The 13323-nt window shown below is 46.7% G+C and overlaps 1 protein-coding gene across 2 annotated transcripts in view; it reads left to right on the forward strand.

Moving 5' to 3' along the window:
* The first annotated feature begins 525 nt into the window (after positions 1-525).
* DOCK11 (dedicator of cytokinesis 11) overlaps positions 526-13323 on the forward strand; it is a 74449-nt gene continuing 61651 nt past the window's right edge. For both annotated transcript variants that reach the window (XM_042480214.1, XM_042480215.1), the window contains exons 1-2: positions 526-672; positions 12620-12736. In XM_042480214.1, coding sequence (XP_042336148.1) covers positions 559-672; positions 12620-12736 — 231 coding nt within the window. In that variant the 5' untranslated portion in view covers positions 526-558. The remainder of the gene's footprint in view (positions 673-12619; positions 12737-13323) is intronic.

Consider the following 13323-nt stretch of genomic DNA (forward strand, 5'->3'; position numbering starts at 1 on the left):
CACTTCCTGACAGCAAGGAACACACTCCTTCCTTGGAGATTTTGATGGAGTCTCCTTCCTTGGAGGTCCTTAAACAGAGGCTGGGTGGCCATCTGTCAATGGGGATGCTTTGATGGAGAGTTCCTGCATGGCAGAAGGAGGTTGGATGGCCCTTCCTGGGGTCTCATTCAACTCTAGGATTCTGTGATTCTGTGCTTGCAATTCCCTGCCTCTGCCTGCATTTTCCGTTGGTGGTTCCCTCCCGGCTAGTGGACCAGGACAGGAAGCTCTCCATCCTCTTAAGGCCTCCAAGGCCTGCAGTTTCCCCAAATTCTCTTGAGGTCTCCATCCTCTCCCTCTCCTCCAACCTCCCCAAGGTCCCCATCCTCCTCCCTGCTTCTCCTCCTCCTCCGCCTCCTCTTCTGCCAGCAGGAGCTGAGTGCTGCGCCCCCTCGGCCTCCTTTGTCTCTGCTGCTGCTGCCTCCGAGGGCTCCTCCTTCCTCCTTTCTCTGCCTTCCTTCCTTCCTTCCCTCCATCCCTCCCGAGGCGGGTGTGTCTCTCTCTCTCTCGGCGGAGGCCATGGCCAGCGAGGTGCGCAAATTCACCAAGCGGCTGAGCAAGCCAGGGACGGCGGCCGAGCTCCGGCAGAGTGTCTCCGAGGCAGTGCGAGGAGGAGGAGGATCCCCGGGGAAGGTCAGCAGGGATCCCGGGGGAAGGAGGGGATCCAGGGACCCTCCTCTGTCTGCCTCTGCCCTGCCCAGGCTCAGGGGCCCTCGGGGAGACTGACTGGCCTCCTTCCTTCCCCGCAGGGCAGAGCAGCCAAGGGGGCATTGGGTTGGGGAGGGGGTCTCAGGAGGACATGGAGAAAGAAAGGGATCACTCTCTAGAGGGATCTTGTGGCACCTCTGAGACTCAATGGAAGAAAGACGTTGGTAGGATGAGCTTTCCTACACTTGGGTCTCCTTCCTCAGATGCATTGAGATGCAATGGGCATTCATCATCATAATAACAACAACCTGTAGAGAGAGATCTTGTAGCACCTTTGAGACTCACTGAAAGGAAGAAGTTGGCAGCAGGAGCTTTCCTAGCCTTCAAATCTACTAAGGGAACTGTCTTGAGAGAGAAGCCGTTTTGGGGGGACCAGAAGGGGGTGGCACCAGTGGAAGCCCACCCCAAACCTCCTCTGGGGGAGATCCCCCCCCCAAAAGAAGAAGGGGCTTCCTCAAGAGAAGGGCTTGCACACACACACACACACACACACACCCATCTCATTCCTCCTTACTCGCCAAGCAATGCCAACCAGGGATCCAAGATCCTCAGAGATGCCCAAGTGGCCCCTGGTTGGCATCCTCCTCTTTTCCTCCCATGCCAGGAGATTGTGTCCACCTTGGTCTCAGTGTTGTGGGTCTTCATTTCCAACTTATTGCTGGGTTTTCTTGGCAAGGTTTGTTCACAGGAGGACTGCTATGGCCTTCCCTTGAGGCTGAGAGGTTGCGCCTTTGGCCCAAGGCCAGCCAGTGGGCATCCGTGGCCAAGCTGGGATTGCAGACCCTAGTTTCACTGACGCTCAAACCACTACACCACATTATTGTTATTATTATTATTGCATGCCTTCTGACTTATGGCCACTCTAAGGCCAACCTATCATGGGGTTTCCTTGGCAAGATTTGTCAGAGAGGTTTGGCCTGTGCTTTCCTCTGAGGCTGAGAGAGTGTGACTGGCCCAAGGTCAGCCAATGGGTGTCCATGGCCAAACAGGGATCTGAACCCTGGTCTCTCATTGATGCTCATACCATCGTTGTCGTTGTCGTTGTGTGCCTTCAAGTTGTGACCTGGTGACCCTAAGGAGAACAGATCATGGGGTTCTCTCTGCAAGGTTTCTTCAGAGGAGGTTTGCCATTGCCTTCTCCTGGGGCTGAGAGAGTGTGACTTGGCCAAGGCAGCCCAGTGGGTTTACGTAGCCATCTTAATTGGGGAAATCAACAGGGGCTTGTGTAGGGGACTGATACAGAACTCACTTCTGGGGAGACTCAGGCTTCACCATTCGCAAGAGTGGGGTCTGGATTGGGAACTGTGCATTTCTGAATTGAGGCCACAATCCAGGAGTCCAGTTCTAGGCCAAAACAGCCAAGCTGAGACCCACAGTCAGACTCATCCTATGTCAGACTATTTGGAAGGGACCCCAAAGGCCATCCAGTCCTAACCCTTAGAAGGGCAGCTGAGTGTGCTTTCTGGGGGTTCCCAACCCCTTCCTTCCATCCTTTGGCCATCCTTTCCCTTCCCAACTAAAACCTAACCATTGCTGCTTCTCCCAGCTCCACCGGATTCCCGTTTGTTTGCTGCCTGATTTCGAATCGTACTGTTTTTGAAAGGCTGAGATGCTCAGGGATGCTCAGCCGCTGGCTTGTGTTTATTTTTATTCCGGAAGGGGCCCTGCCCTTTCTGCAAAGGCCCAGCCCTGACTGTGTCCCTCTTTCCCACAATGTATATTATTTCTCCTTTCCAGTGCTAGAGCTTCGCACATTTCTGCCTGAAGCTTTTGCCCAGATGGGTCTCTTAAAAAGCAAAGGTAGGTCCTGCCAGGCCTCACTTTCAGAGGCTGCTGAGTTATGGGCCGCTTCCTTAAGCCTACAGCTGTTCTTGACAGAGCGTGCCTACTACCTAAGAGAGACATTCTACTTCTAACTACTACCTGTATTAAGTGCTTCAATGTGTAGTTTGACAAAGTCTTTAGCGTTCTCCGCCAAAGCACACTGGTGTCTTATGAAACTACAAATCCCGGGATTCTGTAGGATGGAGCCATGGCAGTTAAAGTGGTGTCACGCTGCATTATTTCCGCAATCCAGATGCACTCTGTTGTTGTTGTTGTTGTTGTTGTGTGCCTCCGAGTCATTTCCAACTTATGGCAACCCTTTCATGAGGTTTTCTTGGCAAGTATCTTCGGAGGGGGTTTGCCATTGCCATCCTCTGAGGCTGAGAGAATGTGACTTTGCCCAAGGTCTTGTTTACTTGTTGTTTGAGCAATCTGTGGCATCTCTGGAACTCTCCACCAGCACTACTTTTCCAGATTGCTTTCTTTGCTGTCCAGCTTTCACAGCCATACTTTAGAAAACCTAATCCAATGGCATGGATAACCCTGGCTTTGGATTCAGCGCTGTGTTTTTTATACTTGAGGATCTTGTCTGGTTCCAGGGGGTTGAATTAAAAATGGTTTCAGAAATGGCCGAGAGCTGCTTTTTTGGTGGAGGTGGCCAGTGACCACCTTCTAAAGCGTGCGCCGTGTCCCACTTGCTTTTATTTTTCCTTTCCCTCTCTGTCATGTTCTTTCTCATCGTCCAGATTTCTGCTCCAAAAGGAAAACCAGACTGGAAAAATAGAAAAGCGAGGCACGAAAGTTGGGATGCGATTTCTGCTCAGGATGCCAAAAGGTGTGGCTTAGCAGTAGTATTACATTTGGCTGGGCATTGACTTTATCGTTCTGCAAAAGGGAAACCCATAGCCTTGGGGTTCAGGCTATTTTGTTGTTTTAAGGCCGAACTCAAAACACTGGATGTCAAGGGATTAGATGGCTGCAAAAACTACAAAACCATCAACCCTGGAAGACTTCCTGTTATTGTCCGCTCTGTTTATTTACACTCTGCCCAGGTTCACCTAAAATCAACATAAAGCAAAAATACAGCTGGAGCGGTCAAACATTCGCCAGGAGCAACAGGTTGAAAAGCTGCAGCAGAGCCATCGCAATTTGAGAGGCTTTTTAATAACAGAATTTCAGAAGGGAATCGCCGCGTTTGTCCATTGCAAGAAAAAACAACAGAGTTGCATGTGCCGCCTTAAAGAAGATCCGGTTTTATTTGGCATAAACGTCCATGAATTCCAACCCATTTGTACGGAAAAGTGGTAAATGTTTAATTGACATCTACAGTAGAGTTTCCAAGGCTGCATCTGCACCGCAGAAATAATCCAGTTTGAGACCGCTGTAGCTGCTATGGCTCAGTGCAATGGAATTCTGGGATTTGTAGGATATTTCACCTTCTCTATCAGAGAGCCCTGGTGCCACATCAAACTACAAATCCCAGTGTTGCATAACAATGGCAGTTAAAGCGGTGTCAAACTGCATTAATTCTCCAGTTAAAAGCCTCTTGTTGGAGTTGCATCTGAAGAAAAGGGCTGTAGACCCATAAGGGCTTATGGCAAATTGAACTTCTTGCATGGACAACTAAGGCCAGAAGTGTATCCACACTATAATGTTGTAAACCTGCCATTGCTCTTTGTCATGGGATCCTGGGATGTGTAGTTCAGTTAAATGGATTGGCACTCTCTTGCGGCATGGCTTAGTGGCTTAAGTGCTGGAATATGACTGGAGACCAGGGTTCGATTCCCAGCTTGACCATGAAACCCATTGGGTAACCTTGGGCAAGTCACACTCTCTCAGCCTCAGGAGAAAGCCATGGCAAACCTCCTCTGGACAAATCTTGCCAAGAAAATTCCATGATAGGTGTGCTGTCAGTCGGAAATGACTGAAAGGCACGCAACAACAAGCAGAGAATACCAAATACGTCCTCAGACTACAAATCTCAATGTTCAAAGCGACTTAAGATGGTGTTGAAGTGGTATATGTGCGTAGTGTAGGCACGCTTTGGGGATGGGCATTATGATGCACCTTCCCTCTTAAATACCAGCCCTCTGGATATTTCTGCAAGGAGAAAGCAGGGAAAGGTATGGCACAGCGATGGCTTTAAATGCAGCTAGTAGTTCAGGCACAGTCCATGGTTTTTCAGCTAATACACCCAGAACAGGCTTGAGCAGCTGCTCTGCAATTGGTCACGGTCTCTCTGTTCATGATCTGTAAACAAGGCTGAGCGGTTCGCAAAGGAAATGACCTCTATTAAGTGGAAGGGCCTTGCAAACAAGAGAGGGGCTTCGTGCTTTGTGCTGGGGCTCTTGTCGGGAAAGGAGACACTGGCAGTGAACATGGAGATGCCCAGAGGGTTGTCTGGGACATGCTTGATAGAGTCCTCTGAGTACCAGTCTGGGTTGCAAAAGGGTGTGGAGAAGGAATGAACAAGAATCAAAGCCCATACACCATCATCATAATCATCATCATTATTATTATGGTATCCACGGGGATATGGTTCCAAGACCCCCATGGATATCCAAATCCATGGATGCTCAAGTCCCATTATATACAGTGGGATGGTAATACAGTGTCCCTTTCATAAAAATGGCAAAATCAAGGTTTACTTTCTGGAGTTGATATCATTTTTGGAATATTTTCTATCTGTGGATACTTGAATCTGTGGATTTATAAAACCCATGGATATGGAGGGCCGACTGTATAGGTTGAGATAGAGTTGGCTGAGATGGTGACCCCTTTGCCTTCTGACAGTTCACTGTACACAAACTTTGTTTCATGCACAAAACTGATTAAAATATTGTGTATAAATTGACCATTGGGCAATATGTAGAAGGTGTATAGGAAACAGAAATGAATCTTGCATTTAGGCTTGGGCCCCATCTTCAAGAAAACTCATGATGTCCCAAGGCAACCCCTCTCATGCCCTGAAGATACACCATTATTATTGCTCAGCAAAGCCAGAGAGTGCAGATTTCCTCTTTTGCCTGAAGGGGCCATCTTGAAACAGAAAGCAAACCACGGAAGCATAACGTCAGGGACCAAAACCAGCCCAAGAAGCTTCTGCAACGTCTTGCGGTTAGAAACGGCGGTGCCAGAATAATGCAAACTGAGGTAGAAGAGCAGATAGACTCTCCCCTTAAAATGGGGGCATGCAGCCTTTTGCAGTGCCTTCTTTCTGCAAAATGACCTATCCATTTTGGCTCTTATTCCTTTGCATCTCCTTTTGAATGCCTCTGGGTGTTTGCTCTACCTCTCCACCTTCCTTCCTACGGCGTGTAATCCTTGAGGAAGGCTGGGACTCATCTGGTCCCAGAGATCATAGAGTTGGAAGGGGCCACAAAGGCCAACTAGTCCACCCAAGTCCAAAATACATGGAAGACCAAGGTTTGGGAATCACTGACCTACAGATTTCTAGAGACATTTGAAAGTCCTCCAGAATGACTCTATGGTCAACCTCTGGTAGACGTTGACCTCTGGCAGATGTTGACCATAGAGTTGCACTAGAGGACCTAGATACTCCTAAAAAGATGTTTCTTCAGGTTAAAAAACTAGTTTTAAATGTATTTAAGGTTTTTCCTTTCTCACAGGGGTCCTGCACCCCAAACCCCAGTGAATGTGGAAGACCCACTGTATACACTTTCTTCTCATGTTACCTTGGGTCAAATAGGTGTGGAAGATTTGGAAACAGTTCAAAAGCCTGCGCAATCTGTTTAAAGGGAAAGTCAAATGGGGTTTCAATGAGGAACTTTCTCTGCCACATGGACATCTACATTCAGCAGCATTCGGCTCTAAAGGAGGAACAAAATACTATATTTTTTGTCTGTCTGCACCATTAATTGCCTCATTTTTCTGCCTCTGGCTGCTTCCACAATGGAAGCCATTCTTTTTTGCATCTGACCCACGGTTGGCCTTCAGCTGATTTCTTCTGAAACACAATTTCCCCCTCTTTTCTGTTTTTCTTTTATCTTGCGTTCTGGAGATGCATAGAAGACTCTTTCTGCAGATTCAAACTTAGAAAATGGCCCAAAAAGGTGCATATCCCCATTCTGCCGAGTGCAGACTTTCTCCCTGTTGGTGAGATCCCTGCCATGCCCCTTTCCCAGAGACCAGAAAAAAATCCCCATCTCAGCTGGTTCTGGGATTATTTTCTGCAAACAGACTTTTTGGAGCCGCTTTCTGATCCTTTTCGTGTCTTGGCTCCGACTCCTAATATCCCACTCCGGAGCAAATGGAAAAGCGATTAGTCCTGGGTCTGCAGTGGAGCCCTTTTAAAAAATAAGAAGTGGTTGTGCAAAGCAGACTAAGAAGGAACTCTCTTGTCTCTGGCTGCATCCACACTGCAGAAACAATCCAGTTTGCCACCACTTTAACTTCAATTGCTGTAGAAATCTGGGATTTGTAGTTTGTTGTCAGTTCTCAGACAGAGAAGGTTAAATATCTCACAAAACTACAAATCGACCATTGCTAAAATATATTTGCAAATGTTTCCATCCCTTGTGATAACTCCGAGCTCTCGACTCCTTGCCTTGCCCTGATATTACACAGGCCCTGTGTTCGAGTCCCGAATGGCCTGTTTGATGGATGCGATCTAAGATTTGCAATGGAGGGTTTCAATAACCGCTCAGACGCCAACCTTGCCCTATGCCTGGAGTGAAATCCTCAGTCTCTTAATAACTTAATTGCTTTAGTTGGACTCCTTCTCCACTTTCAATTACGGATCCGGGTGCCATCTGGCGAGGTGAGAGCAGAAACAGAGATAACAAGGGGGGACTGAGCACATTAAAAATGGCATTTCGTGCACCCTTTGTGACGCCAAAGAGGCCTAAGCGCCAGAATCTTGTTTTGGGATTTTAATCTCAAGCCTCTTTCAATTATGGCACTTGGATCCAGGGTGAGGAAAGTCTTCCTACTGCATCCGCGCTGCAGAAGTAATCCAGTTTCACACCACTTGCTCAGTGCCTTGCAATTCTGGGCACTGTTGTTTTGTGAGACATTTAGCCTTCTCTGTCGGAGAGCTCAGGTGCCACCACAGACTACAAATCCCAGAACTCCCTAGCATTGAGCCATGACCATTAAAGTGGTGCCACAATGGATTGTTTTTGCAGTGTGGATGCAGCCCAGACATGTTCCTAGTGGAAGTACAAGGCATTTCTAGAAAATATTATTGGGTTTAAAGAGCAAAGAGGCTGGAATAGCATGGGTTCAAGGGCACAGCTGTGCCTCAGAGGTTTTGTAGTAGGGCCTCCTTACCTTGCTTGGTTCCCAGAGCAATATCTTGTGAGGATCTGGGGTCAAGGTTAGGACTCAGATTGCCCTCCAGATGTGGTTGAACCTCAAGTCCCAGCAACCCCAGCCAGGCTAGCCAATGCTGAGGTATGCTGGGAGCTGCAGTTGATCATCTTCTAGAGATGCCGCAATTCCCATCCCTGACTTTTGGGAGATGGTCCAGAACTGGTTGGTTGACTGCAAAGGTGTGCTTGGTCAGGGAAAACAGCTTCTTGGCTGGTTCTGGTTTTTGCATGTTGGAGAAATGGAAAGTCTTGCACAGGGAAGCCAGAAAGCTAGATGCTCCTGTCATTCCTTAGCCAGCGCCTGTCTGGCATCAGAGGGTGGGTTCTGTCTGCATAAATTGGTGAGGCTCCATCTCAGGGCTGAAGACATTAACCAGGAGGAGGTTGAGCAAGACATGAAAGGCACCTGCTCTGCATTTAAAGCCTGGATTGCTTTGCAAGCCATAAATAGATTCTCTGAGTCCTGCTGATGCAGGTTTTCAGAAAGATACCTGGGTTGGCTGTTGCCCTCGCCTTTGGGAATATGACAGCAACATCACAGTGTGGTCAAGGTGGGAAAAGCTATAAATGACGAAAGACACACAAGCCAGGAATGGCTGCAATGATTTGCTTTTGCCTGAGCCTCCTGGGAAGGGCAAGACTCTGCTTCTCCTCTTATCCTCAGTTAATTGGAGTCAAGCTGCCTTTGTGCTTTGCAGCAAAAGAAGTAAGCTGAGAACAGAGTTGGGAAAAGGAGAGAGAAACCTGGACATTTTAAAAGCAACTGGAAGTGGAATGGCGGGAGATTAGTCAGGACTGTCCTGGCCAAATTGGGAGGAATTGGGAGGGCATGCAAATGGTGGTGCAAAGTGGGACATTTCGGAAGCATCTGAAAAAGTGGGGTGACAGTGGAGAAGTGATTTCGCACAACTTCCAGAGGTCCTCTTCCTTTTCTGTCCTGCAGATCTGACAGTATGTTGAGGCCAGATTTGACTTTAGGGTGCTTCTCTTTTCCTTTTTGTTTCCCTTCCTCCCAATAGTTGAGGCTTTTTGGAATTGTTTGTCCAGACGGTTGCCCATAGAGAGACTGGGGTACCTGTGGGATGGAAACATGAGGCTGTTCCAGAGAGTCCATTTTCAAAGCATTTTCACACAAAAAAACCCAGAGCAAATTGGAGATGGGCGGAACGCCTTGGAATGCAGAGACGGCCAGGAATAAATTGCTTTCCCGTTACTGACTAAATGCGCTTGACTGAGATGCCAGATGCATTTGGAGAGCTGGGTGGCACCTTTTCCTGGAAAAGGATCAGCTGCTAAAATGGAGATGAATGGTTCCTTGGTCCTCTCCTCACCAGTGATATGGGCTGGGAAATTTCCCAATGCTAAATAGAGAACAGATGCATTCATACATTTGTGGTTTGACGTCACTTGTAGTCAAATCGATGCCTACTTATCATAGGATCTACTTATCATAGGATCATAGAGTTGGAAGAGACCCCCGAGGGCCATCCAGTGTGAATGAGAGACCCCCAAGTCCCCTTCTCCTCAACTGCTCAGGTCTTGCAAACTCAGGGCAGTCCTGGCTTCTTCCTTAATTTGAGTCAATCCATCTGTAATACAGTCTTCCTCTTTTCCTGATGCTTCCCACTTTACTGAGCATCATTGTCTTTCCTTGCAAGTCATGTCTTCTCATGATACATCCAAAGTACGACAGCCTCAGTTTAGTCATTTTGGCTTCTTGGGTCGCCATAAGTTGGAAATGACTTGAAGGCACACAACAACAACAAACTTTCTTCATCCCAACCTGAGAATACGTTGGCAAGAATTATCCTCACTTTGGTATTCTTTACAGTTGAGGTTCTTATCTAGTTCCTTCACAGCTGCCTTTCCTAGTCATCTTCAGATTTCTTGACTACAGTCCCCATTTTCATTAATGAATGAGGCGAGGGATAGAATATTTTGGCATAGGTATAATTGTGGGGTTTCCCCTCCAAAATCAAAATTGGATTTCTGGCTGCCTCTGGTTTCATTTGGGGGAGGTGTTTTGGGCAATCTTTGTGGCCTCCAGAAACAGAAATGTGGCCCTCTCCAGACCCACCACAACTGGACAGCTTTGCAGTGCATCCATGACTGGTGCCTAATGCACATTTCCTTCTTTGCAGGAAAGCTATTTATGGAGCTGCAATAGATCTTGAGCTCCACTTAAGTGCAATTACTTGGCCCTTCTTCTTGGCTTTTTGCTGGCCCCCTTCATTACCTTAATGCTGCAAAGGCTAATTAAGGAGAAGGATTTTGATCTTAACAGCCCCAGGCACTGAGACACCAGCCTTCCTTCCAGCCATGCAAGATGAAATTGCTTTTGTGGATTAAGCAAAGAGGGAAAAGAGAAGAGACCGAGGGGGAAATCATTTCACCTAATGGCTGTTCTTGCCATGGACCGTGAGACCATCTTGGCAGGATTTATTCAGAAGTGGTTTGCCATTGCCTTCCTCAAAGGCAGAGAGTGTGACTCTCTTAAGGTTGCCCATGGTTTTCCATGGCTGAGCAGGGATTTGAACCCTGGACTCTCCAGAGTCTTAATCCAACCCTGAAACCACTACACCACGCTGTCTCTTCAGAGGAGCCTTTCTCTGAGGCTGAGTGAGTGTGACTTGCCCAAAGGTACCCAATGGGTTTCCATGGCCAAGCAGGGATTTGAACAATGGTCTCCCAGAGACACTGCTGGATCTATGAAAAAATAGGGATTCCTTGGCAAGAAATTTTTTATTGTGTAGAGATGTTAGGAAGGGAGAGGGGAAAAAAGCAAGGACAAGAAAGACTCCAGGTAGAGCGGCAACGGCTAAGCAACATGGGTGCCTGGTTTTGAAACCTGTCCCCAGAGACCTAGAGAACATTTTGGTGGCACCCGCTTCCTCTTTGCAATGCTCAGCGGCAGATTGGCGCATAGCATTTCCGCCATATGGCCTCTCTCTTCTTTTGCTCTCTCTCCTCCCACCTTCTTTGTGCTGATTTCTGGAGCTTCATTTAAATGCAATACAGTAGTGAGCTTGATTGGATCTCTTTGGGTGAGAAAAATGAACACTGAAGCTCCCAGAGAGCCTTGCAAAGAAGCAACCGCAGCTGCAAAAACAAAGCAGAGGAACCCACTCCTTTGTCACCTTACATATACACACATACACCCCGCTTTCCAAATTCTAAGGCTTTCCAAAATCAGGTCCAAGCTGTTTGAGATGCTGTATGATGTAGCAGTTTGAACGTTGGATTATGACTTTGGAAACCAGGGTTCGAATCCTAGTTCAGCCATACAAAGGACCGGCTGTGGTGACATTTGCAATGGGGCATGACCATGCCAAGGTTTTTATTCCCTGTGTGTGACTCCCTTAATTCTGCTCTCCTTTTGCAAAAGTTACCAGGAGAAACAAGGTCAGGGGGGCTTGCAACTGCTCATAGGGCCACTGCTTCAGTAACCAGAGCCCAGGCTCTTAATTGGTCTTGCAAATCCGTTCCTTTCTCCAGGTTCATAATCTCCAAAAATCCTAAGAATGCCCATTTCGTCAAATAAGAGAAAAAGCTGAAGGAGTAACTAAGCTCCTTCTGCTGCAGTTAGATCAAAACGGTTCTTTCCTACTGCTTGCATGCAGTGGCAAAGAGTTGGCACAATTCAGAAAATGAACAATATGTTCATATTATGTGTGTGTGTGTGTGTTTTAAAGTAATGATTGAGTTATCTTTGCATGGAGAAACAAACCATCTTGATCTGGGCAGGCGAAACTTCCAGGCGCATGTTTATATCATTCCTTGTTGGTGGGATTGGTTGAGTGTTGGACTAGGACTCTGGAGATGAGGGTTCGATTCCTAGCTCGGCCTTAAAAATCCCTTTTACATAGGCTTATTATGAATCTTGGTATCTTTTCTACATGCCTTATTATATTTCTCTTATTAGTATGTCTTACAACCATATACACTGATGTATACGTCTAGAAATGTTTGTCAAAACATTGATCCAAAAACCTGGGTCGACTTATCCATGGGTCAATGTAAGTACTGTACTTTAACTCATATATATGCAGTGCACCTGCGTTATACGCGGCTTTGAGCTTATGTGTTCAAATCATGCGGGAGCGCATAGGATGCAAGGGGCAGTGCATCTCATTCAGATGAATGGGGCGCGTGCATGCCGCTGCACACACGAGCCACATTCAAGTGAATGGGGCTCAAGCATAGGCGGAATTCGCTTTACATGGGGGGGGGTCAGGAACAGATCCCTCGCGTAAGGCAAGGGTCCACTATATATATCTTACTGTACTGTACTGTACTTATAGTTGACCCTCCGTTTTCACAGGAGATCTATTCCAGACTCCCTCGCAAAAACAGAGTTTCACCTATATTCCAAGCCCCATTGGATTGAATATAGGCATGGACGCACGCCCCATTCATTCTCCCTCCATTCGTCCTTTGCCCATAAGTGAGGGACATGGATCCGAAGTCCGCGAGTAACATGATTGCAGGGGAGCATTATATATAGCTTGCATTGTGATTGTAAGTCTCAGACTATCGCTAGACCAGGATTGTTGTCTCATCCATAGGGCTGCCATGAGTCGCGATCGACTCGAGGGCAGTTAACAACAACAAGACAGTTTCTGTAAGTTTGGGATGTTTGAACAGGAAAGCAACCTGATTCTTTGCAAACCTTTCCTCTTTTTACCTGCTTGTGTTTTGCATTGTTCTCCCACTAGGAGAAGACGAAGGTGATCGAACCCTTGGACTACGAGAATGTCATCTCCCAGAGGAAGGCGCAGATTTACAGCGATCCCCTTCGGGATCTGCTCATGTTCCCCATGGAAGACGCCTCCGTGAGTATCATTTTGCTACCTTTTTGTTTCGGGTACTTAGAGACCCATTTAGAGCCCATACAATCAATCAATCAGTTAATTACAGGTTGGGTCTCCCTCATCTGAAATGCTTGGGACCAGAAGTAATTGGGATTATTAATGTTGTTGTTGTTGTTGTTGTTGTTGCTTAGATTTTGTAATATTTGCATATACCTAATGAGGTATCTTGAAGATGGGACTCAAGTCTAAACACGAGATTCATTTATGTTTTGTATGCACATGTATGAAGATGAGTTATTTGCTGTGATTTGAAGATGAAGATGAAATATTTGCTGTGATTTGAAGATGAAGATGAAATATTTACTTTGATTTGAAGATGAAGATGAGATATTTGCTGTGATTTGAAGATGAAGATGAAATACCTGCTTTGATTTGAAGATGAAATATTTGCTTTGATTTGAAAATGAAGATGAAATATTTGCTTTGGTTTGAAGATGAAGATGAGATATTTGCTTTGGTTTGAAGATGGAGATGAGATATTTGCTTAGATTTGAAAATGAAGATGAGATATTTGCTTAGATTTGAAAATGAAGATGAGATATTTGCTT

The sequence above is a fragment of the Sceloporus undulatus genome, chromosome 7 (assembly GCF_019175285.1).
Source record: "Sceloporus undulatus isolate JIND9_A2432 ecotype Alabama chromosome 7, SceUnd_v1.1, whole genome shotgun sequence".
Taxonomy (NCBI): Eukaryota; Metazoa; Chordata; class Lepidosauria; order Squamata; family Phrynosomatidae; genus Sceloporus; species Sceloporus undulatus.